The 23,637-nt window shown below is 45.0% G+C and overlaps 1 protein-coding gene across 1 annotated transcript in view; it reads right to left on the bottom strand.

Annotated features, from left to right (window-relative positions):
* Window positions 1-23,637, bottom strand: part of CCDC91 (coiled-coil domain containing 91) — a 1,604,885-nt gene that overhangs the window by 536,268 nt on the left and 1,044,980 nt on the right. Inside the window, exon 8 of the mRNA XM_085652331.1 lies at window positions 9,305-9,412. Coding sequence (XP_085508457.1) covers window positions 9,305-9,412 — 108 coding nt within the window. The remainder of the gene's footprint in view (window positions 1-9,304; window positions 9,413-23,637) is intronic.

Raw genomic sequence — 23,637 nt, 5'->3', positions numbered from 1 at the left:
CTGTCCTGGGTTGGTGGAGTTTTAGCTTTTCATGTCATTTGGAATGCAGAAGAAATGCACGATACGCTGCAATATGGCACAGAGAGAACACAAAAGACAATCAAAGCTACTTGGCAGCCTCTAAATATTTCTGTAATTCTAAAAATGAATGTTCTTCTTCTGCGATATTTGCAAAGAGCCCTCTGTCTTTCCACAGTACTATTTACACAGATGACAAAAGATTTCCTTAGCTAGTTGTTCAGTTGCAGTGTTGATGCTGGCTGCCCCATAGATGCCTCTTAGGAAACATTGTACAATGTTAACAAGAAAGTAAAATAATGACTAAATTATCAATTCAAGGATATTTGTAAGATAATTTAGGAGAACAATTGGTATGTAGTAAATATAAAATCTATCAAGCGCAAGGTGAATCGACAGTAGATCTGAGATCTCGTAGTTGTAGTCTACTTACACTGGATACATATATATATATTTGTTTTCATTATTGATTTTTAATCTGAATAGACAATCACAGCTTTCCATTACCACACCCCTCCCAAACAAAATAAAATAGAAGCAGCACAAGCTAATCAGATAGGAATTTAAATTGTAGCTTTCCTTACAATTAATTTCTTTAGAGTAAATGGAATAAAGGATTTAAGGAAGGCTTCAATACCATCAAATCTAGGCTCTTGTGTATCAACACATTTTCCCATAGACACAGAATGGGAAAAAATGTTTTAATACGTAAAGTTCCGACTTTTTAATTCATATGGCATTTGTTCGCACCATTTAATTTTCAGTAATTTAAACTTCAGCGGTGATCATGCTAGTTGGTTGCAAGCCAATACTACTATATTCGATTAAAAACACACACACAGACCCCAAATTATACATCTTATCACCCAAATGACGGCATTTGTATTATTCAGAATGTCTCACAAACATTCTACACACAAAACGCCGTTCTCTGGTGCTGTGTGCATTCCATGTCAAGCCTCTGATCATGGAAATCAAAGAAATGCCTTGCCAAACATTACCTAATTTTTTACTAAAGTACTGATTTAAGGTAACAATACAGCCATCTTCGCTTCCTATTTAGTTACCAATATGTGAGTGAAGTAAAGTTATCTGAAGACTTTTGAGCAAGCTATTGGTTTGAGCTTGATATACATAAAACACAAGTTATTAGTTTGAATATGGCAGTCAACGAATTGAATAAGGGGAGGGAAAGCTGCCTCCTGTTGTGATCAATTCCGGTTCACTCATTTTCACCCACTGTTGAAAAAAAGCACCACTTCTTTAAAAAACGGCATAATCTTCAAATAGCTCTTCTTAGGCGAACGACCTATGCTAAAGTGTCAATGTTGCCCTCAATTCTTTACAGTTTTTGAGCGACTCAACCATTATTCTTCAAACATTACACACAATTATCACCCCTTTTCTAAGAAAGGCAGAAAAACAAAGTCGGATTTGTCAACAATTTAGTATCTCGCTGGTGATCTACCCTTCGAGGTCTGAAATGGCACTAGTGGGCAGGTCTTCAGGGGAAGGATAGCGAAGGCTATGATTTCAGACATTGCAAAAACATTTAGATTTCTTATGTTCAATTTCCCAGCAGATTATGATAGACTTGACCACTTAATCAAGTTTAACCATCCACAGTTTCTTTAAACGGGTGAAATTGCAAACTTTAGTGACAATTTTGAGTCTAAAAAGACGTATCCCAATTTTTGTAGGTCACGTATTTGTAATGAGTTTCTAATATGTTATGTTTTCTGCCATCTATAATCAAATATAAATCTTCCCTTGCTTGACAATAATATGGAACACACTACTTCAGACACCTAATTGAGCTTAACAATTTCATAACTTTCCAGACATTTCGACATGTTACAGATTAAGTGACTAACAATGGTTTCAAATGTTCAGTTTAAAGAAAGGCTTAAAAAAATGTTCCACGATGTTCCTTTTATGGCTCCTCATCCGGTTACTACCAACTGGGTCTCCAATCTTTTTCCGGCTACTATTTAGCTATGCAGGAGAACACACGGTCCAATTCAGACAAAACTGCAACTCTCTGAACATTTATATTTATATCAAAATGATGCAGGAGACACATTTGAACACTCAAAAGCTAATCTGTTCTTGCAATCCTTTCACATTCTGATAAGTATTTACTATACAGACTGTGGCTGAGATAAATATCATCTAAGATAAACATCTAGGCGCCTCTGGTGCAGCACTGAAGATGTACACCTGACAGATATGTCAACTGTCTGCCCCTCTGCCATATGGGATCTCAGCTTCTACAAGATCTACTCTAAAGTCCTTTGAACATACTACCCTAAGTCCCTTAGAATTGGTCAAAAGGCTAAATTCCTTGATCTGCACTTGAAATTAGCTAGAGGCGTCCACACTGAGAGATGAGTTGGGGGTACGTTTGTGAGTCTGTAAGTTTGGCAGTACTCTGGGGTAGTGGGTATTTTCTTATGACATGAGACATTTCCTTAACAAAATACATCTGACTATTATTTTTATTGATTTTGCCTTAAATTCTCTCTTTTTGTAAATCATGCCCAAGCTGTTTATTACCATATCGCCCCACTTCTTGTAATGCTCGCCCTACTGGATAGTTTAATAGGGGGCTGGACGAATTATACACAACATAAAAAATATGTGCTCTTTAGCTTCCATGTGTATCATTGACAACTTGCTTTTCGCTCTTGTGACATACTAGGATGCCATCCTAAGAGAAAAAATCCTTATTAATCCTGTAGCCAGTGGAGGGAATCCACTTTTTTCTTCATGGTCACCCATGAAATTCTGCCTTTACCTGAACGCTATTTTTGCTAGTATAAGGAGCCTGTGCACTGTGGAACTGCTAATCAGTGCCACAGTGCATGTGTTCTGGTCCTAAAATCGCAACGGTAAAATTGATTTCACTCAACTTGGCTTCTATAACATTCCTAGGCTATGGTAGATAGTGCATACATTGCATAAGTGGCGAGTAAGTTACATTTTATTAGTCGTATACAGCGTTTATTTACAATTTCATTACAAGACCGGAGGCTACCATTATGCATATTTCTTTTAATGCTAACTCCAAGCAGCCACTTACAAGCAATACATCATAAAGTGAAACAGATCTAGAATAGAATCTTCCAGATGTACAATAGCCATGCACATAGGATAGTCTGCCTCTTTTAAATGTGGTTTAGGCAGATAAGTACATTTTTTCTTCACTTTCATGTATGACCTATATCTTCTAGAATGAGCAACTACACGTGTATGTATGTTTTCTCAACTTCACTTTCATGTATGATCTGTAACTTCTAGAATGGGCAACTACATGTGTGTGTATGTTTCCTCAACTTCACTTTCATGTATGATCTGTAACTTCTAGAATGGGCAACTATATGTGTATGTATGTTTTCTCAACTTAATTTGTATACCTTTCTGAATAGACTTATGCCTCTTTGACCTCAAACTCCTCTTAAATTTCGGCACACACCTAACTGATTTCCAATTTACGGAAATCCTGCTCCCCTCCCTCTCTGCCCTCACCCCGGACCTCACACTGCGTTTCCACCCAATCACGGACTACCCCAAAAATACAGACAAGTCCGGAACTCATAACAAAAATCAATAATTAAAATTAAAATAAAAAAATAGAAAACCTTTATCCCATCTGTAGTTGAGGGGCTACCAGGGCAACACAGTAAATCAACAGCTGATCGCTCGCAAGCATATCCGATGTCAGGAAGTCTGGCAGTTGGACACTCCTGTGATCAGCTGCTAACTGCGACCACAAGTACTCAAAAGCAATTTTTACACCGAAAACCTCACTTTACAATAAAGGAGCAAAAACTGTAAAAGACCTGATGTAACAAAGCCTTAATTTACATAAGCTCCTCTGAACCTTACTACTAAGTCAGATTGCCTATCTTCCAAGCCATCTATATAGATTACTAAGTACTACAACCCATAAAGGAGCATAAAATCTAACATGTCTGATGTAGAATCAGATGGTCTTGAGGTATCTACCCCTAACATCAATAATGAAGAAATGAAAAAGATTATTCAACAAGAGATGCACTCCTGCATGCGCAAAACACTCAACCAGGTCATGTCAACCAAAAAACCATTAATTGAGGAAGAAGATAGGACTATTGAAACCCAGAAAGGCCAAAACGGGGAATGCAATAAAAAAGGGGGCAAAAGATTAAAGAGAAAGAACAACATTGAAAGAACAAGCCCCATGAGCACATTGGGAGTTCTAAGCACCTCAAATAATTTGGGAGGTCTATGCACCCCATCATATAAAGACGGTCTAAGCACCTCAAACTATAAGGGAGGTCTATGCACCTCAAAGGTATCAGGTGTCCTTAGCGACACAACCTATCAATGTGTCCAAAGTGGCACACAAAATCTAAGTGCTCGTCATGATACACAAGATCTTGAAACTGAACCACAAGGGGACCAAAACATGAACCCGTTGGGTGAATATATCCCTGACCTAGACCAGGATGATCTAGACTTCGAGAGTTCCCTATTAGAGGAAGAGCTTCCTTCATCCTCTAAAGAAATTATAACCAACCCACTGGGTGAGGAGATAGTCTCTCCACATAATATCAGACACCAGAGGAGCTCAGAATGGTGGCCCCAAGATCATGTAGCCGCATTCATAAAAAGATGAATTAGGAAATCCCCTAAAAAGAGAAACACAAAATATTGTAAGGGCAGAATGTCCCAGACCAGTGGTTCAAGAAAAGGTATGCCTGACACCCAACCTCGACCCAGAACTAATCGGATTCCTATTCAAACTGGGTAGAGACTCCAGGAAGGGCATGAAAAAGTCACTGAAGGCCTGGCAGGATCGCATGCTTGATTTTTATGACCGCTGACTACAATCATTGAATGGGGGAAGACAGCCACATTAACGGTACACCGCTAGACTTAGATTTACTAAGCTAAGAGGATGGAGTCAGAAAACACTAATCCGATTAGGGAACACGAATGCAGGGATAATTGCAAGTGACAATGAGTAGTCCTTACCAAGATCATTCCTAAGCTGAGCGACATGGCTGACAAAGAACCCTCAGCAAACCCCAAAGGACTTCTATTTGGAGAGGACATGATCAAGATCTTAGGCAAAAATGTCACAACCTTCACAGCCCTAGACAAAGCTCAGAACAGCATGTGATAAGTATTCTACCCTAGTGTTTTTGCCAGGGCCGGCAGAAGAGGCCGCTCTACCGGCCGTGCCTACCAAAGGCCCTACTTCAGACAATGAGGATTAGGTTGACTCAGATTTTGTTTTACAGACTTGGAAAACAATTACACAAGACCCCTAGGTTTTTGAAACCATTCAAGGCTTCAAAATAAATTTTTCAAAAACACCAACACAATCCTCACCCCCAAGAAACCTAGTACTGATCACAGAACAACAGAAAATAGTAGAGGAAGAGGTAATGTCCCTGATGGAGAGAGGAGCAAATATATAAGTACCATGGGATCATATGAAATTCGTAAGCACTCTCTTTCTGGTAGAGAAAAAAGGCAAGGGTTGAAGACCAGTCATAAACCTGAGAGAATTGAAAAAATCTCTGATCTACAGACACTTCAAAATGGAGGGTATATACCTCCTGAGAGACATGCTTCTAGAAAAGGACTGGCTAGTGAAGGTGGACTTGAAAGATGCCTACTTCGCAAACCCCATGGCCTCAGAGTTCCAAACATACCTCCAATTCACATGGAACTGTTGTCTATTCCAATTCCAAGCTCTCCCCTTTAGGCTATCTTCTGCTCATTGGTGTTTCACAAGGTAATGACAGCTATAGCATCCTCTTTGAGAGAAAGAGGGATACAACTAATTGTCTATCTCGACGACATTCTCCTTATGTCCCAGCACCACTCTCAGATTCTTCAAGACCTGAATACAGCAGTAAATCTCTTAGAGAGCCTTGGCTTCGTAATAAACAAAGAAAAATCTATCATGACCCCCTCAAAAGCTCTGGATTTATTGGATTCACTGTAGACACAGTAAAACCACTTTTGCTGCTACCCAAGAAGAAAATCACGAAAATATGCAAAGACATATGACTTGTATTAAAACAAGACCTCTTGTCTCAAAGAGAACTAGCCAGACTCCTGGGACTCCTATCGTCCTCTATCCAAGCTATCTTTCCAGGACCTTTACATTATCTAGCCCTTCAAAGAGTGGAACTAAAAGCCCTCCATGCTGGACTATGGTACGGAGACAAAGTAACCCTAGACCACGAAGCCAAATCAGAACTGAACTGGTGGTTACAGAATCTAGATGCCTGGAACGGCAAAACAATTTTCGGAAACTCCCAAGAATTCATTCTAGAGTCAGATGAGAGCCTTGATGGCTGGGGAGCGCGCTTACAGAATCAGAACACGGGAGGTCTATTGTCCTATATAAAGAGCTCACACCACATAAACTACCTAGAGTTAACTACTGGCCTTTGCGCACAATGAGCTTCAAACAATCCCTACAAGGCAGATTGGTTGTTCTAAAAATGGACAACAAATCAGCTGTGGCATACATAAATTGCTTAGGGGGTACAAAATCCTCCAACCTATCAAATCTAGCCAAAAAACTATGGATGTTCTGTCTAGAACACAAGCTAGCCCTAAAAGCAGCATACTTACCGGGAAAAGGCAACATCACTGCTGACTGGAATTCAAGATTCCTCCTAGACCACAGCAACTGGAAACTCAATGTGAAAGCCTTCAGAACTTTAAATCAGTTCTGGGGCCCAATGGAAGTAGATATTTTTGCAAGCAGACTGACATTCTAACTGCACAAATATTTCAGCTGGATGCCAGACCCCGGTGCTCAAGCATTCAATGCCTTTCTCCAGCCACGGAAAAGAATTTGAGCATATGCATTTCCCCCATTTGCAATGATCCAGAGAGTCGTCCGGAATGAGAGACAAGACCAATGCTCCTTATTACTAATAACCCCTTTCTGCTCCTCCCAGGCGTGGTTTCCGATGAGCTTGGAATTAGCCTGTGAAATACTCTTTCTACTTCCAGCTGCTTAAGACCTTTTAAGAGACATAGATGGAAGGGAACATCCCCTAGTCCAGACAAGGAAATTGAACCTTATTTCCTGGAAAGTGTCAGGAAATCTAATGAAATCACATATCTTTTGAGACAAGCTACTACACTCCTCCAAGAGTCATGGGCTCCTGGAACCCACTATAGATGCAATATCATCTGGAGAACTTGGGTGCACTGGTGCCTGGAGTGGAGCCTGGATTCCGTGGAGGCTCCTATCATACACGTAGCAAACTTTTTAGTTTAACAATATGAGAGAGGGCTTACTTACAGATCAATTAATTGCTACAGCAGGCCACGCTCTAATAAAAGGCAAGACCATAGGGAAAAATGCCATAATATGCAGAATTATGAAAAATATCAAACTAAGGAGACCACCTAAACCTAAATATGAAACCCTATGGCATATTAAGTCACTACTATACCCTTTCACTACCTGACCTGAGAACAGATGCCTAGATAAGAAGAGACTATCCATAAAACTAGAGTTTCTTCTCTGCCTAATCTCCTGCAGTAGAGTATCAGACGTTAAAGCACTAGAAGTAACTCAGAGTCTATGATGCCTTTAGTGTCAATTTCGAGATTATTAAAAGAATTAAGACTATGTCAGATACAATTTTGAACACAAAGTTTAACGCATGAAAAAAACGTTGTGTGGTAGATTGTATGAAAGTATATGATGCAAAGATGAGCGAATATCATGCAAATGGTGTTAACCAATTACTTATCTCTTTTGTGAAACCCTTCAAACTCATTACATCAGCTTCTATAGCAAGATGGGTTAAATATGCAATCCAATCAGCTGATACTGACCAAAAAAGGTTCCAGGCACATTCAACAAGGGGCGCTATGGCTAGTGAATCACCTTGGAAAGGGGGTACACTAGATGAAATTCTTAAAGCAGCAGATTGGTCAAATTCTAACACTTTTGCTAAACACTATTGTAAACCTATTAAACATATGTCAGATGTAGTGTTACTAAACTACCAACATGCATAATGGTAGCCTCCGGTCTTGTAATGAAATTGTGATTCTCCTAATAACATGACAAGAGAATCTGGATTTCATTAAAGACACGGAGGCTAACATTATCCCACCCTTACCCTCCCCGTGGGTGGATACATGAATTACTGAACAATAGATGCATAGTTTATGATACAACCTTTATTCAATGTATTGTTGAAAATTTCATACAACCTTTATTCAATGTATTGTTAAAAATTTCATATAACTTGCCCACTTTGATATTTCATCTTTCTCAGTTACATCACGACAGAGCACTTTTACTCTTTCTTATTTCAGATAACTCAACATAACTGATTCATCTATACTGCTGTTTCCGCAAGGAAGATGTTCATAAAGAATTAACTCTGTGTCCCCTTCATTCAATCTTCATTATTTCTATTCATTTGGAATGCACGAAAAAAGGAAAGAAATTGTTATACAGAAGAAGACTTAACTTATTACCTCACATTTAAAAAAGGCAGACTATCTTATGTGCATGGCTATTGTACATCTGGAAGATTCTATTCTAGACCTGTATCACGTTATGATGTATTGCTTCTAAGTGGCTGCTTGGAGTTAGCATTAAAAGAAATATGCATAATGTTAGCCTGCGTGTCTTTAATAAAATCCAGATTCTCTTGTCTTGTTATTAGGAGAATCGCAATTTCCACATATATAAGAAAAAGATATGGCTTTCATCAATGCGCTCCGGCTGGGCTGCCGTTAGAAAGCACTGCTGTAAGTCAGGACAAGGAAAAGTACAATACATATACAATAGATATACAATAGAAAGGCATTCCTAAGGTGTGCCATTTAAGCCCACAGGGTAGAATGCTTATATATATAAAAACAAAGTGACACCCTATACATACCTCACGTTTCAGAATGTATTAGATGTGCTAAATACCACCTGCTCTGGGTATTTTCCTTTATTAGGGAACACATAACACTAAAATCTCCGTGACCTGATAGTTACGGGGCCACTTTTCTCCACATTACACTCCTTTAGGTCTGACCTGCTAAACTGCATCGGTGACATGGCTTTTATCACACCTGATAAGGCCCACACAACACGGAGTTGACTTAGTCATAATCTGTCCAAAAGAGTATAAACAAACCAGTCTGCAATAACACTACAACAATAATTATCACATTAATACAACTAAAAATTATTAACACTAACATTAATATTATTATTGCTATTATTACACTACGGGTTTATTTGGATTACCTGAGCAGTGAGTAACTCCTCACATCGTTGTGATTGCTTCTCAATTGCTGCCTTGTAGTGTTTTTCACTCGCTTCTCCTTGTTGTTCAGTCGATGAATGGAGTAGTGCCTTGAAACAAATAAAAACAAATTAATACAAAAGGTAAGCTCTTTGCGAGAATCGCCGTGCACAAAAAGGCAGAATTTTACACCTCTGATGTTTGGCATCATACATAGAGTATGGAGTAGCCCCATTTCCTGGCCCCAACTAATACAGACAAGAGGACAAACCTACTCTCATCTGTATTAAACAAGATCGGTAAAAAGCTCAAAGGAAAGAATAAAAATGTTGTTTCCCAGAGTAACATGAGGAAGTCTTCCATGAACACAGGTAGGAGGTACATTTATTGAGAGACAAGAGTACACATGCAACTTGACAGCAGCAGCCACCGAGTGGAACTTGAGTTTAGTTTGTGTTTTAGGATAAGGAGGCAAAAGAAATGGAAAAGACATGTTGTTCTCCACAATGAAGTGCGGTAAAATGCTAAGTTTAAAAGTCTAGCTCAGGGTTCTCCAAAGTCGGTCCTGGAGGGCCGGATCCATGCCCGATTTTTAGCACATCCCCATTTAGATAAATGTAGTTATCTTAATAATCTGGTGTCGATCCGGCGCTCCAGTAACAACTTTGGAGAACCCTGAGCTAGCTTAAGAGAGTCATTGTAAAATTGGCTATTTTGGAGTAAATTCCACTGTGATTCTGATGAAAAGGGAAAAAAAGGTCTTTCCATTGGCTGAAAAAAGGAAAGAGGCTGAGCTGACTACAGAACAGCAGCACAGAAGCGGATAGTCTATGTTACGCTGCTTTGCATTGTTAGATGATAATGCCACTCAAATAGGGACAACGCATAGGCAATAATTATAGAGGCACCAATCCCTCACATATCAGAGGGTTCAGGGTACAGCCTTCAGTTTACTAGATTATGAGTCGTCATTCTTTGAATATTCAGGCGGTATGGAACACAATCATCAGTTCACACCGATGTGTGTCACCAATAAATCAAATATTCGTGGGTACAGAAAACAAGCTTCACTTTGCAGGGGTGCATGCCATCAATCACTGAAACGAGAGAGAGTACGAGGTACAGGCCTTAGTTACAATAGGGCACCACTTACTCAAATATTTGACGGTACAATCAATTTACTGGCTTCAGATGCACAGGAGTGAGGTGCAGCAGAAACTAAGATAGCAGCTTTTGAGATGAATTAATACACAACAAAATAATAGTCCAGTTCAATGTACGGTACTCACAGTTGTGTTTTTGTTTACGGTAAAGGAAGAACCTGCAATGGCCCCCTCCTGGATCTTTCAGTCGCAAGCCCTAATGGGGATGCACTTTCTGCATTATACATGCTTGTCACACCAGGTTGTGTTGCTCTGCAGCACTGAGGCTTGTATACAGGTTGTTGGGTGTCTGCGTGACCTCGAAAGGGCCCGTGTGCCTCTGCATGCCTAAAATGGAGGCAAATGATGTTGCTTCATATTGGGAATACCCAATCCAGGGTGGTGGTGAGAGGGTGAATAGGAAGCAGACAGCTACGCAAAATGCCGGCCAAATACTTAAAACCAGGAAGTTGGCCATACAAATGGAGCCTTCTAGTGTGACTGGAAGGCATTTAGCATCTCAGTGCACATAAAGAAGAGAGAAGACGGGCCATCAGCTCCCATCCAATATTCCCTATTGTGTAGAACTGCTGTGAACTGTCAGGTAAGGTTAAGGTTTGTGTATAAACATTCAAAGTAATGGTACAGGTTGAAGTAATGGAGCAGACGTGAGGTAAGTTCCATGATAAGTTTAGGAAGGTGAAGTGTTAGCATTCAAAGAAAAGGTATTTAAAGTAGTGAATATCTAACTAATTAGATTTTCATAACAATCTATGTGTTTCAAAGTATGGAATAAATCATTCAAACTTATATTCCTTGTGAGATATTCAAATCGTCTCATCACTTCTGGCCTACTAAAGATTTATTTATTTATTGATTGATTTTGAAGGTTTTATATAGCGCGAACATGACCCTTGCAGGTATCAGAGCGCTTTACAAGTAAGGTAGTTGAACAAAAAGAACCATTTATTTCCACAAGTGATGCCCTGCAAAACAGCTAGTTGTGCTTAGAGTTTGATACAGTGATCATGTGAATTTTGTCATGAGAAGAGATTTAACTTCTCTCTTGAACGAGGCAGTAGAGGGGTTCAGTCTGGTTTCTGGGGTAGTGCATTCCAAATCCTTGGAGCAATTCCAGAGAAGGCGCGGTTATGAGTATTCTTTTTGGCAAATCTTTGTGGCTTCAGAAGAAGGTTGCTGGCGCTCCTGGATGATCTGTTGCCACTTCAGAGCACCAGTTTCTGGGCCAGATACCTCGGGGTGTTGTAATGTAGGGCTTTGTGGGTCATGCAGGCATTTTTTAGTTGGATTCTTGCTTCAAAAGGTAGCCAGTTCAGAGCTTTGAAGTCGGGGATAAAGTGGCAATATCTTTTGGAACCTGTGATGAGCCTGGCCGCTGAGTTGATTGATGCTCTTAGAGGGGCAGTTGTGGATCTGGGGAGACCACAGAGAGGTGCACTACCATATTCTAGTCTAGGGATTACTAGTGCTTGGACTGCCAGTTTGAAATCATTTGCTGGAAGGAAGGGTTTTAATTTTCTCAAGGTGTTTGTTAGACCTGGCATCATTGGCATGAGTCTCTCCTCCATTTTTTTCTGTTTGCCTCCTCTGTTTACGAGGTTTTTGCTGGATTATTGCTTTGGGCACTGTGCCACTGCTGATCAGTGCCACAGTGCAAGTGCTCCCTATGTTAAATTGCTACATTGATTGGTGTTACCATGATTGGCTTGGTTGACTTACTGTTCAGACCCTAGTCTAGTGCACTGCGTGTGCCAAGGGCATGTAAGTTAACTGCTGCTGGTGGGCTTGCAGCACTGGTTGTGCCACCCACAGAAGCAGCTTGTGAAATGTGTCTCAGGCCTGCCACCGCAGCGCCTGCGTGCAGTCCCTGACTGCCATGTCGACTTGGCAAGGAAACCTACTTGCCAGTCTGTAAACCTTCACTTTGCCACATTTCAGACACCTCTATGGTAGGCCCTAGGGCAGGGTGCATTGTTGGTAAAAGGTAGGTCATGCCCTGATGTGTGTGGCATGACCTAATAGTGAATTACAGCCATTTTCGTTTTTCACCATTGAAGGGCTACCTGCCACCAATAGGCCAGACTGGGCAGACTGATTATTAACTCCATTATAATCTATCTGACTCAGGGAGCATGGTAGCAGATCGAGTTTAGTATCCCTGAACTCAGAATTTAATAACACACCCTTTAGGATGGATGGTTTTTAAATTCTGTGTTTGAAAATAGCCCTTTTAGAAAGTGGCTATTTTCTTGTCCAACTATCCACCCGTCTCTGCTAGTTTGGTGTGTGTGTCAGGGGCTGGGTGGCTCCAGAGGTCTGAATGAGTCAGTGTGGGGTGAATGAGGCATTTACACATAGAGTGAGGGAAGAGTAGCCTGCCCTGCCTGACACAATACTGGCTCCACCTCCTGCTGGGCGACTGATAGCCCTGCTCCTGCCAGTGACAATACTGGCTCCGCCTCCTGCTGGGTGGCTGAGGACTCTGCCCTGCTCAGTGAATAGGCCAGGTGCCTCTGCCTGGCAACACCCACAACGAACTTGAGATGGGGGGAATTTCCCTGCTTGGACAAAGGAAAAAAAAGGAGAAAAGGGGTATAAGAGAAGGACCCCTGAACCAAGAACGGAGATCACTTCTGACAAGGAAACCTCTACCAAGGACAAGAAGCTTGCTGATCTAAGGACTTGCCTCCCCCTTCTGCCAGTGTGCTGTTTGCTGTGGGGAACCTGAAGCTGCTTCTTTATTTTTGCCAAGGAACAAGGAGAGAGGAACTTGGTGTGTACTCTCTAAAGCTTGCTAGAAAATCTCCAAGGGCTGGAAGAGTGCCAGCCTCCTGTTGAAGTCACAGGGCCAAAGGACTTCACCCTCTACTGAATTGCTGGTTGCTGGAAAGTGTTGTTTCCAGTACACAAGGGAAAATCTGCAGTCTCGACGCCGCCGACGCCGCCGAATCCAGCTCGACATCGTGAGTAACGGCTCCAGTGTTCCGAGCCTTCGACGCCGGCCGCCGGGCCCGATCGACACCAGTAGCGACGCCAGGAGTAGTGAGTATCGGCTCCAGCTCCGAGTGACCCCGTCTTGACGCCGGTATCGACGCCAGTGAGTAGCGAGTTCGGCTCCAGCTCCAAGCGACCCCCGTCTTGACGCCGCTGCTGATCGCATCGACTCGACGCCCTTCTCGACGCCGTGAGCGCTGCTCCGGCCCGACATCCCTCGACGCCGCTGCGGATTGACCCGACTCCGAGGTACGATTGACACCGATCTCGACGCCGTGAGCGCTGCTCCGGCCCTCGACGCCGCTGCGGATCGACCCGAACCCGAGGCACAATCGACGCCGACCTCGACGCCGACATCTCGACGCCGTGGATCATCGTTTTCTTCATTTTCCAAAGGTACTGTGTTTGTGGGGTCTGTTGCAACTCCAGGCTCGATGTAGGGCTTCTCGCGGTCGACGCCGAACCTTGGGAATATCGTAGACTCGACGTCGTGTGACTCCTGTGGGGGTTACATCGTTGCCAAAGAACTGTGTTTCAGAAGAATACTTACTTTTGTTGCTAAAGAACTATTTCCGAAGAAGAAGCTTTACTTAAACTATTATTTTTCCTTCCAAAGAGTATTTATTAAGACTGTGGTATATTTTTGTCGTTATTTGGTCTTGTGCTAAGCCTTATATAAAGATACTTATTTTTATAATAACTTCTTTGTCGTGTCCATTTGTAGTGTATTCACTTTATTACTGTATGTGGTCATAAATGCTTAACACACTGCCTCTGAGATAGGCCTGACTGCGGTGCCAAGCTACCAAGGGGGTGAGCAGGGGTTATCTGAGTGTGTAATCCCCTTTCCCTGACTAGAGTTGGTTGGTCCCTATTTGTCAGAAGTGTATACCTCTGCCAACTAGAGACCGCCGGTTCTAACATTGGTGGTCAGCGGTGAGGATTTAACTTTGCATTTATGACTCATGTGCAGTGATTAGTGTACGCTACATAGTGAAAGCAGACCATAACGCAGCCACAATCTGTTTTGGTAGGATCTTCTATTTTTGTTCTCCGCTTTCCTGGAGCTTATTTTTTAAACACTGCCAGTTTTGACCATGGAGGATGCCGGAGCTGCTATACCTGCTGAGATTGTTGTGGGGGAATTTGATAAGAAATTGATCAATAAGTACAGGAAGCAGGATCTAGAGCGATTTTGCAAGCAGTTTAAAGTTCCTACCACAGGTCTCAGATTGAGAGACGACTTCATGAAAGAACTGAAGGCCTGCGTAGAGGCCAGAAATCCCTCTGATCCGGGGGTGGTACCGGAAGAGGAAGAGGAAGTGGAAGAGCCCATGGATGGGCACGTGGCATCTCCCGGCAGCAGTGTGTCCTCTAAGAGCCTTTCTCCTGAAGAGTTGGAAGACAGGGAGAAGGAGAGGAAGTACAAGTTAGAGATGGCAAAACTTAAATTAGGAGGGCAGTTGGAATTAGAGAATGCAAGAAGCAAAAGAGAAGCTGAAATGGAGAGCAAAAGATTAGATTTTGAAAGAGAAAAATTAGCGTTTGAACGTGAGAAGATGTTGAGGGAGATGGAGCTTAAAACTAAGAGTTTAGAGTTGAATCCCTCTGGTGGCAGCACTCCATCTGTGCCTGCAGAAAGTAGGTTTTATTTTCCCAAAGATGTGATCAAAGATTACAGTAAGAATGAAGATATTAGCCAATGGTTTAAAGCGTATGAGTTAGCATTGTTGGCCCACCGGGTCCCTGAGAAAGATTGGGGAACGGGGATGTGGAGCCGCTTTACAAATGAAGGGAGAGATACCTTGTTGAGCATGCCTGAAGAGGAAAGGGCGTCTTATACTCATATGAAAAATGCTTTAATGCTGAGATATGGCTTAACTCCAGAAAAGTACAGACAAAGCTTTAGAGAATGTAAGAAGTTGCCTGGTACTACGTGGGTTGAATATGTGTCTTTTTTTTGCAGAGCCATGGATGGTTGGATAAAGGGTAGCAAGGTTGATAGTTATGATGCTCTTTATGATTTGTTTGCTTGGGAGCACTTGTCTAATAACTGTTTTCCAGAGCTACACCAGCACCTTGTTGATAGCAAGATATCTAACCCTAGAAAACTTGCTGAGGAGGCGGACCGCTGGGTCAGTACCAGGGTCCACAAGGGTCCAGTGGGAGACTCAGCCAAAGGTGGGCAGGGTCCCCAGCAGAAGAGTGGGGGGGACAGGGGTAAACAGAGGGAGTTCCAGAAAGGGCCCCAAAGTAATCCCCAAGGGAACCAAGGGAAGGGTTCCCAGCCTCCCCCTGTAAAGAAGCCAGAGGCCCCGACAGGTAAACCTGTTCCAAGGGGCCCCATGACCTGCTACGCTTGTAAGCAGGTGGGACACCGTTATTATGATCCCCAGTGTCCCATGAAGGATTCCAATGCACCACCACGTGCACCCCCTCGTCAGGTGACGAATGTAGCCCTGGGAGGGAATGAGATGGGTGCCCCCGGTGAGTGGGGTCCCGCAGAAATGTCCCTGGTCTCTTTAGGAGACGTGGAAATGGTCCCTCCAACCCCTCTGCCTAGTAACACTAAGAAATATAGGCAGTGGGTGACCATTAATGGCCATAGGGTGGAAGCTCTCAGAGACACCGGAGCAAGTGTGACAGCTGTCAAGTGTCACTTGGTGTCCAGAGAGCAGGTGGTCCCTCATGCATTCTACCCCGTTGTAGCTGCTGACAACTCACAGAGTAAGTGTGAGGTAGCTCAAGTTCCTTTTGAGTGGGGGGGGGGGGTCTCAGGTACTCTTCAGGTTGCTGTGAGGCCCGCCATGCCTGTTGATTGTCTCCTGGGCAATGATTTGGAGGACTCCCCTTGGGCTAAGGTGGAGAGAAAATCGCATCTGGAAATGTTGGGTCTGCCTGAGTGGGTGTGTGCGACCACCCGGTCCATGTCAGTTAGTAAGGGTGTTGATGGGGCCCTGGAGCCTGAAAGTATGGCCCAGGTCCCAACCGTGAAGAGAAGAGGCAGGGGGCGCGGGAAACCGTCCCCCATCGTTCCCGCGGTCCAGGAGGGAGCAGACCCTGAGGGGGATGCCCTGGAACCGACAGGAGAACAAGTGGCCGAACTGGGAGACCTGCCCGAGCTGACCCATTGGCAGCAGGATGGTGGTCCCTCCAGGGAGGAATTTTGTGCTGAGCAGAAAGTGTGCCCTTCTCTTGTGTTGTGGGTATGAGGCAGCAGGCCTCAGCCCAAATGACAGGTGATCAGTCAGGATCACATTGGGTCTACTGGGAGAACAACCTCCTGTATAGCGAGCCTAAGGCTGCTGAGCCTGGGTCAGCCCGTGTGCTGGTGGTACCCCAGCGCTTCAGAGCCTTCCTACTGGGGTTGGCTCATGACGTTCCGTTAGCTGGACATCTGGGGCAGGACAAGACCTATGACAGGCTTGTCACCCATTTTTATTGGCCCCAGATGAGAAGGGATTCAGATATCCATTGTAGGACCTGTCAAACTTGCCAGGCAAGTGGGAAAAGTGGGCGGAAGCAGAAGGCCCCCCTCCAACCTTTTCCCGTCGTCAGTACTCCCTTTGAGCGAGTGGGGATTGACATTGTGGGGCCACTGGACCCCAAGACAGCCATGGGCAACAGGTTTATCCTGGTCTTGGTGGACCATGCCACCCGGTACCCGGAAGCCATCCCTCTCCGCACAGTGACGGCCCCTGTGGTGGTACGGGCACTGATGGGTGTTTTCTCCCGCATGGGGTTCCCCAGAGAGGTGGTGTCAGACCGGGGCACCAACTTCATTTCGAATTATATGAAGTCTCTGTGGAAGGAGTGTGGGTTAACCTACAAGTTTACCACTCCTTACCACCCTCAAGGTAATGGGCTGGTTGAGAGATTCAACCGGACCCTAAAAGGCATGATCATGGGTCTTGAAGAACCAATGAGGCGTAAATGGGACGTCCTCTTGCCATGCCTGCTGTTTGCTTACCGTGAGGTGCCACAGAAGTCTCTAGGGTTCAGCCCAGTTGAGCTTTTGTATGGTCACCCGGTAAGAGGACCTTTGAGTCTGGTTAAAGAAGGCTGGGAGCAATCTCCCAGGAAACCTCCCCAGGATGTATATAGTTACATGCTGGCCTTTAGGAACCAGACTCGGCGCTTCAGAGATCTTGCTCAGGCAAATCTGGAGGCCAGCCAGGAAGAGATGAAGCGGTGGTACGATCAGAATGCCACTCTGGTTGAGCTTCAACCTGGTCAGAAAGTTTGGGTCATGGCCCCTGTGGAACCTTGTGCGCTCAGGGACAGGTGGACTGGACCATTTGAGGTTGTGGAGAAAAAGAGCGATGTCACCTACTTGGTGGACTTGAAGTCTCCCAGGAACCCCTTACGGGTCCTGCATGTCAACCGGTTAAAGCCCCACTTAGAAAGGTCCGAAGTGGGCATGCTCCTAGCCACAGATGCTGGAATGGAGGAGGAGAGTGAGCCTCTTCCTGACCTCCTGTGTGCAAAAGAGCAAGATGGGTCAGTGGATGGTGTTGTCCTCTCTGACACACTGACCCCTGAGCAGCAGCAAGATTGTCGCCATCTGTTGGTACAATTCCCTGATCTGTTCTCCTTAATCCCTGGTGTCACTCAGTGGTGTGTCCATGATGTGGACACTGGGGACAGCACTCCTGTGAGGCACAAGGCCTACAGGGTGACTGAAAAGGTCAGAGCATATATCAAGGAGGAGGTCTCCAAGATGTTTGTCTTAGGGGTGGTTGAGTCCTCTAGCAGTCCTTGGGCCAGCCCAGTGGTCTTGGTCCCAAAGGCTGCAGCGCCTGGTGCTTCACCAGAACTTCGGTTCTGTGTGGATTACCGAGGACTCAATTCGGTCACCAAGACTGACGCGCACCCCATCCCCAGAGCAGATGAGCTCATCGATCGGTTGGGGGCTGCCCGGTACCTCAGTACGTTTGATCTAACGTCTGGGTACTGGCAGATCGCCTTGACTGATGGGGCAAAAGAGAGGTCTGCCTTCTCCACACCAGATGGGCACTACCAGTTCCGTGTGATGCCCTTTGGGATGAAGAATGCCCCTGCCACATTCCAGAGGTTGGTTAACCAGGTATTGGCTGGGCTGGAAGATTTCAGCGCCGCCTACCTGGACGATATAGCAGTGTTCAGCGCCAGCTGTGAGGAACACTTGCGCCACCTCCAGGAAGTGTTGTTGGCCCTGCGCAGAGCAGGCCTCACAATCAAGGCCAGTAAGTGCCAGATTGGGCAGGGTTCAGTGGTGTACTTGGGGCACCAAGTAGGGAGCGGCAAGGTGGCCCCCCTGCAACCCAAGATAGATTCCATCCTGGCTTGGGAACCGCCCAAAACCCAGACTCAGGTGAGAGCCTTCTTGGGTCTCACGGGTTACTACAGGAGGTTTGTCAAGGGGTATGGCAACATTGTGCACCCCTTGACCTCGCTGACTTCCAGGAAGCAGCCAAGACTTGTGATCTGGACTGACGCCTGTCAGAACGCCTTTGACACCCTGAAAACTGCAATGTGTACAGCACCGGTCCTCCAGGCACCCGACTTTTCAAAAGAATTCATTGTCCAGACAGACGCTTCAGAGCATGGTGTGGGGGCTGTTCTAGCACAGATGAATGAGGAGGGCCGAGACTTACCTGTAGCCTTCATCAGCCGGAGGTTACTTCCCAGGGAACAAAGGTGGAGTGCGATAGAGCGTGAGGCATTTGCTGTGGTCTGGGCGCTGAAGAAGCTAAGACCCTACCTGTTTGGGATTCACTTCCGGGTTCAGACAGACCACAGGCCCCTCAGATGGTTAATGCAGATGAGGGGTGAGAACCCAAAGCTGTTGAGGTGGTCCATTTCCCTACAGGGGATGGACTTTACAGTGGAACACCGCCCTGGTACAGATCACGCCAATGCTGATGGTCTGTCCAGATTTTTCCGCCTTAGTGATGAAGACTCCCTGGGTGAAGGGTAGTTCTCCCCACATTTCAGCTGGAGGGGACACGTGTTAGACCTGGCATCATTGGCATGAGTCTCTCCTCCATTTTTTTCTGTTTGACTCCTCTGTTTACGATGTTTTTGCTGGATTATTGCTTTGGGCACTGTGCCACTGCTGATCAGTGCCACAGTGCAAGTGCTCCCTATGTTAAATTGCTACATTGATTGGTGTTACCATGATTGGCTTGGTTGACTTACTGTTCAGACCCTAGTCTAGTGCACTGCGTGTGCCAAGGGCATGTAAGTTAACTGCTGCTGGTGGGCTTGCAGCACTGGTTGTGCCACCCACAGAAGCAGCTTGTGAAATGTGTCTCAGGCCTGCCACCGCAGCGCCTGCGTGCAGTCCCTGACTGCCATGTCGACTTGGCAAGGAAACCTACTTGCCAGTCTCTAAACCTTCACTTCGCCACATTTCAGACACCTCTATGGTAGGCCCTAGGGCAGGGTGCATTGTTGGTAAAAGGTAGGTCATGCCCTGATGTGTGTGGCATGACCTAATAGTGAATTACAGCCATTTTCGTTTTTCACTATTGAAGGGCTACCTGCCACCAATAGGCCAGACTGGACAGACTGATTATTAACTCCATTATAATCTATCTGACTCAGGGAGCATGGTAGCAGATCGAGTTTAGTATCCCTGAACTCAGAATTTAATAACACACCCTTTAGGATGGATGGTTTTTAAATTCTGTGTTTGAAAATAGCCCTTTTAGAAAGTGGCTATTTTCTTGTCCAACTATCCACCCGTCTCTGCTAGTTTGGTGTGTGTGTCAGGGGCTGGGTGGCTCCAGAGGTCTGAATGAGTCAGTGTGGGGTGAATTAGGCATTTACACATAGAGTGAGGGAAGAGTAGCCTGCCCTGCCTGACACAATACTGGCTCCACCTCCTGCTGGGCGACTGATAGCCCTGCTCCTGCCAGTGACAATACTGGCTCCGCCTCCTGCTGGGCGGCTGAGGACTCTGCCCTGCTCAGTGAATAGGCCAGGTGCCTCTGCCTGGCAACACCCACAACGAACCTGAGATGGGGGGAATTTCCCTGCTTGGACAAAGGAAAAAAAAGGAGAAAAGGGGTATAAGAGAAGGACCCCTGAACCAAGAACTGAGATCACTTCTGACAAGGAAACCTCTACCAAGGACAAGAAGCTTGCTGATCTAAGGACTTGCCTCCCCCTTCTGCCAGTGTGCTGTTTGCTGTGGGGAACCTGAAGCTGCTTCTTTATTTTTGCCAAGGAACAAGGAGAGAGGAACTTGGTGTGTACTCTCTAAAGCTTGCTAGAAAATCTCCAAGGGCTGGAAGAGTGCCAGCCTCCTGTTGAAGTCACAGGGCCAAAGGACTTCACCCTCTACTGAATTGCTGGTTGCTGGAAAGTGTTGTTTCCAGTACACAAGGGAAAATCTGCAGTCTCGCCGCCGCCGCCGCCGAATCCAGCTCGACATCGTGAGTAACGGCTCCAGTGTTCCGAGCCTTCGACGCCGGCCGCCGGGCCCGATCGACACCAGTAGCGACGCCAGGAGTAGTGAGTATCGGCTCCAGCTCCGAGTGACCCCGTCTTGACGCCGGTATCGACGCCAGTGAGTAGCGAGTTCGGCTCCAGCTCCAAGCGACCCCCGTCTTGACGCCGCTGCTGATCGCATCGACTCGACGCCCTTCTCGACGCCGTGAGCGCTGCTCCGGCCCGACATCCCTCGACGCCGCTGCGGATTGACCCGACTCCGAGGTACGATTGACACCGATCTCGACGCCGTGAGCGCTGCTCCGGCCCTCGACGCCGCTGCGGATCGACCCGAACCCGAGGCACAATCGACGCCGACCTCGACGCCTACATCTCGACGCCGTGGATCATCGTTTTCTTCATTTTCCAAAGGTACTGTGTTTGTGGGGTCTGTTGCAACTCCAGGCTCGACGTAGCGCTCCTCGCGGTCGACGCCGAACCTTGGGAATATCATAGACTCGACGTCGTGTGACTCCTGTGGGGGTTACATTGTTGCCAAAGAACTGTGTTTCAGAAGAATACTTACTTTTGTTGCTAAAGAACTATTTCCTAAGAAGAAGCTTTACTTGAACTATTATTTTTCCTTCCAAAGAGTATTTATTAAGACTGTGGTATATTTTTGTCGTTATTTGGTCTTGTGCTAAGCCTTATATAAAGATACTTATTTTTATAATAACTTCTTTGTCGTGTCCATTTGTAGTGTATTCACTTTATTACTGTATGTGGTCATAAATGCTTAACACACTGCCTCTGAGATAGGCCTGACTGCTCTGCCAAGCTACCAAGGGGGTGAGCAGGGGTTATCTGAGTGTGTAATCCCCTTTCCCTGACTAGAGTTGGTTGGTCCCTATTTGTCAGAAGTGTATACCTCTGCCAACTAGAGACCGCCGGTTCTAACAGTGTTCATCAGAAAATTTGCTCCTTTTGCTGCGGCACTGATGTGTTTCTGCATGTTTAGATTTTTGTCCAGAGTTAATCCCAGCTATTTTGCTGAATCGATTACAAGAGGTTGGCAGTTGAGAGCTGTTAGTTGTTTAAACCATTCTTGTGTTATGAACGATTGGTTAGGTGGAGCGATTAGTAGGAATTCAGTCTTGAGGGTGTTTAGCTTGAGGTGGTTTTTCAGTCAGCCAGGACTGAGTTTTTAGTAGCGTTAGATTGTGAGATTTTATGTCTTTCGAATAATTATCTTTAAGTATAGTTGTGTGTCACCAGCGTATATGTGAAATTGTATATTTGATGAGCTGAGGATATCAGTGAGTGGCTCCATGACTGGGTTGAACAGTATAGGTGAGAGGGTAGAGCCCTGCAGTACTTTGGGATCTATTATGGAGGAAAGAGGTGAACCAATTTAGCACTGACCCTGATAAGCCCATTCTATATTTCAAGAGGTCTAGGAGATTTTCATGTTTGACAGTGTATGAGGATAAGTCAAGCAGGATTAACAGGCAGGCTTCGTTCTGGTCTAGGATTTTTAGTGCATCATCTACTATGTCGGTCATAGCCGATTCAGTACTGTGCCCTGCACGGAAGCCCAATTGATATTCATTGAGCAGGTTGACATTGGCGATGTGGTTGTCCAGCTGGATGAGTACACATATTTCTAGGAGTTTAGCCAGAGTTGCAATGTTGGAAATTGGGCAGTAATAATTTAAGTCTGTGGGGTTAGTCGTAATTTTTTTTAGGATGAGGGATACTTAACCAGATTTGAGAATTTCAGGAATGATTCCTTGTAATAGAGAGGCATTGATAATCTTTGTCCAAAGTGGCAGTAGCAGCGGTATAAAGTCTTTTAGGTAGTTTGCGGGAAGGTGGTCAGAGAAGTGGTTGGAGGGGTTCAAGGACATGAGCGATTTTAGAATTGCCTCTTCACTGTACGTTGTGGATGATGACCATGCAGCGTTAATTTTGGGGGCGAGCTTAAATGTGCAAGTGATTGGGGTTGTTAGAGTTGGAAATGACGTGTCTTTCTGAGTGTCAGTCTGAGCTACTAGGGCATTAAGTAGGTCCGTTTCCAAGTGCTCCGTCTTCATCGTGAAGAAGGAGGCAAATTCTTCGCTACTGGGTGGTGTGCATTGACCAGTTTGGGAGGGGGGGTAGGGGGGGGGGAGATAAGCCAATAGATTGAGTTTTGACTAGTTCAAATAATTTTGGGTCGATTCTTGGCTTGGTCTAATTGATTTTTGAAGAGGTTTGCTTTTGAATGTCGGATCTTTCTATAGTAGGAGTTTCTGTTGGCTCTAAGCAGTTTGAGGTGTTCAGGGGATGGTGATAACCTCCATCGCCGTTCAACTAGTCTTAGGGCTTGTCTGTCCTCATTGAGTCTAACGTCGTACCAGGAGTCTTTTGTGGAGAGCCTCTTCAGTTGTAACGGAGCGGTTGTGTCTAGTATCGTGGTTATAGAGTTAAAGTAGTGGTTTGTCAAAGCGTGAACATCAGATAGGTCTTCCGGGGGAGCAGGAGGTTGACAGTGGTGGATGTGGGTATGTCTGTGATGGAATTTTTTAGGTTTCTTTTCCATATTTTAGGTCTCGTAGCTTGTGCTGAGCGTAGTTTAACTGATTCCTTGATGAAGAAAGTGATGGAATGATGGTCAGACCAGTCACATGGGAGGATCATGTTAAGCTGAATGGCCTCTGGATTGGCAATAACCAGGTCAAGGATTGATCCTTTGTTAAGTGTAGGGCTATTGCAGATTTGGA

Source organism: Triturus cristatus, chromosome 4_1, assembly GCF_964204655.1.
Source record: "Triturus cristatus chromosome 4_1, aTriCri1.1, whole genome shotgun sequence".
NCBI lineage: Eukaryota > Metazoa > Chordata > Amphibia > Caudata > Salamandridae > Triturus > Triturus cristatus.
The sequence above is the reverse complement of the archived record's forward strand: the minus strand, read 5'-3'. Positions and strand labels throughout refer to the sequence as shown.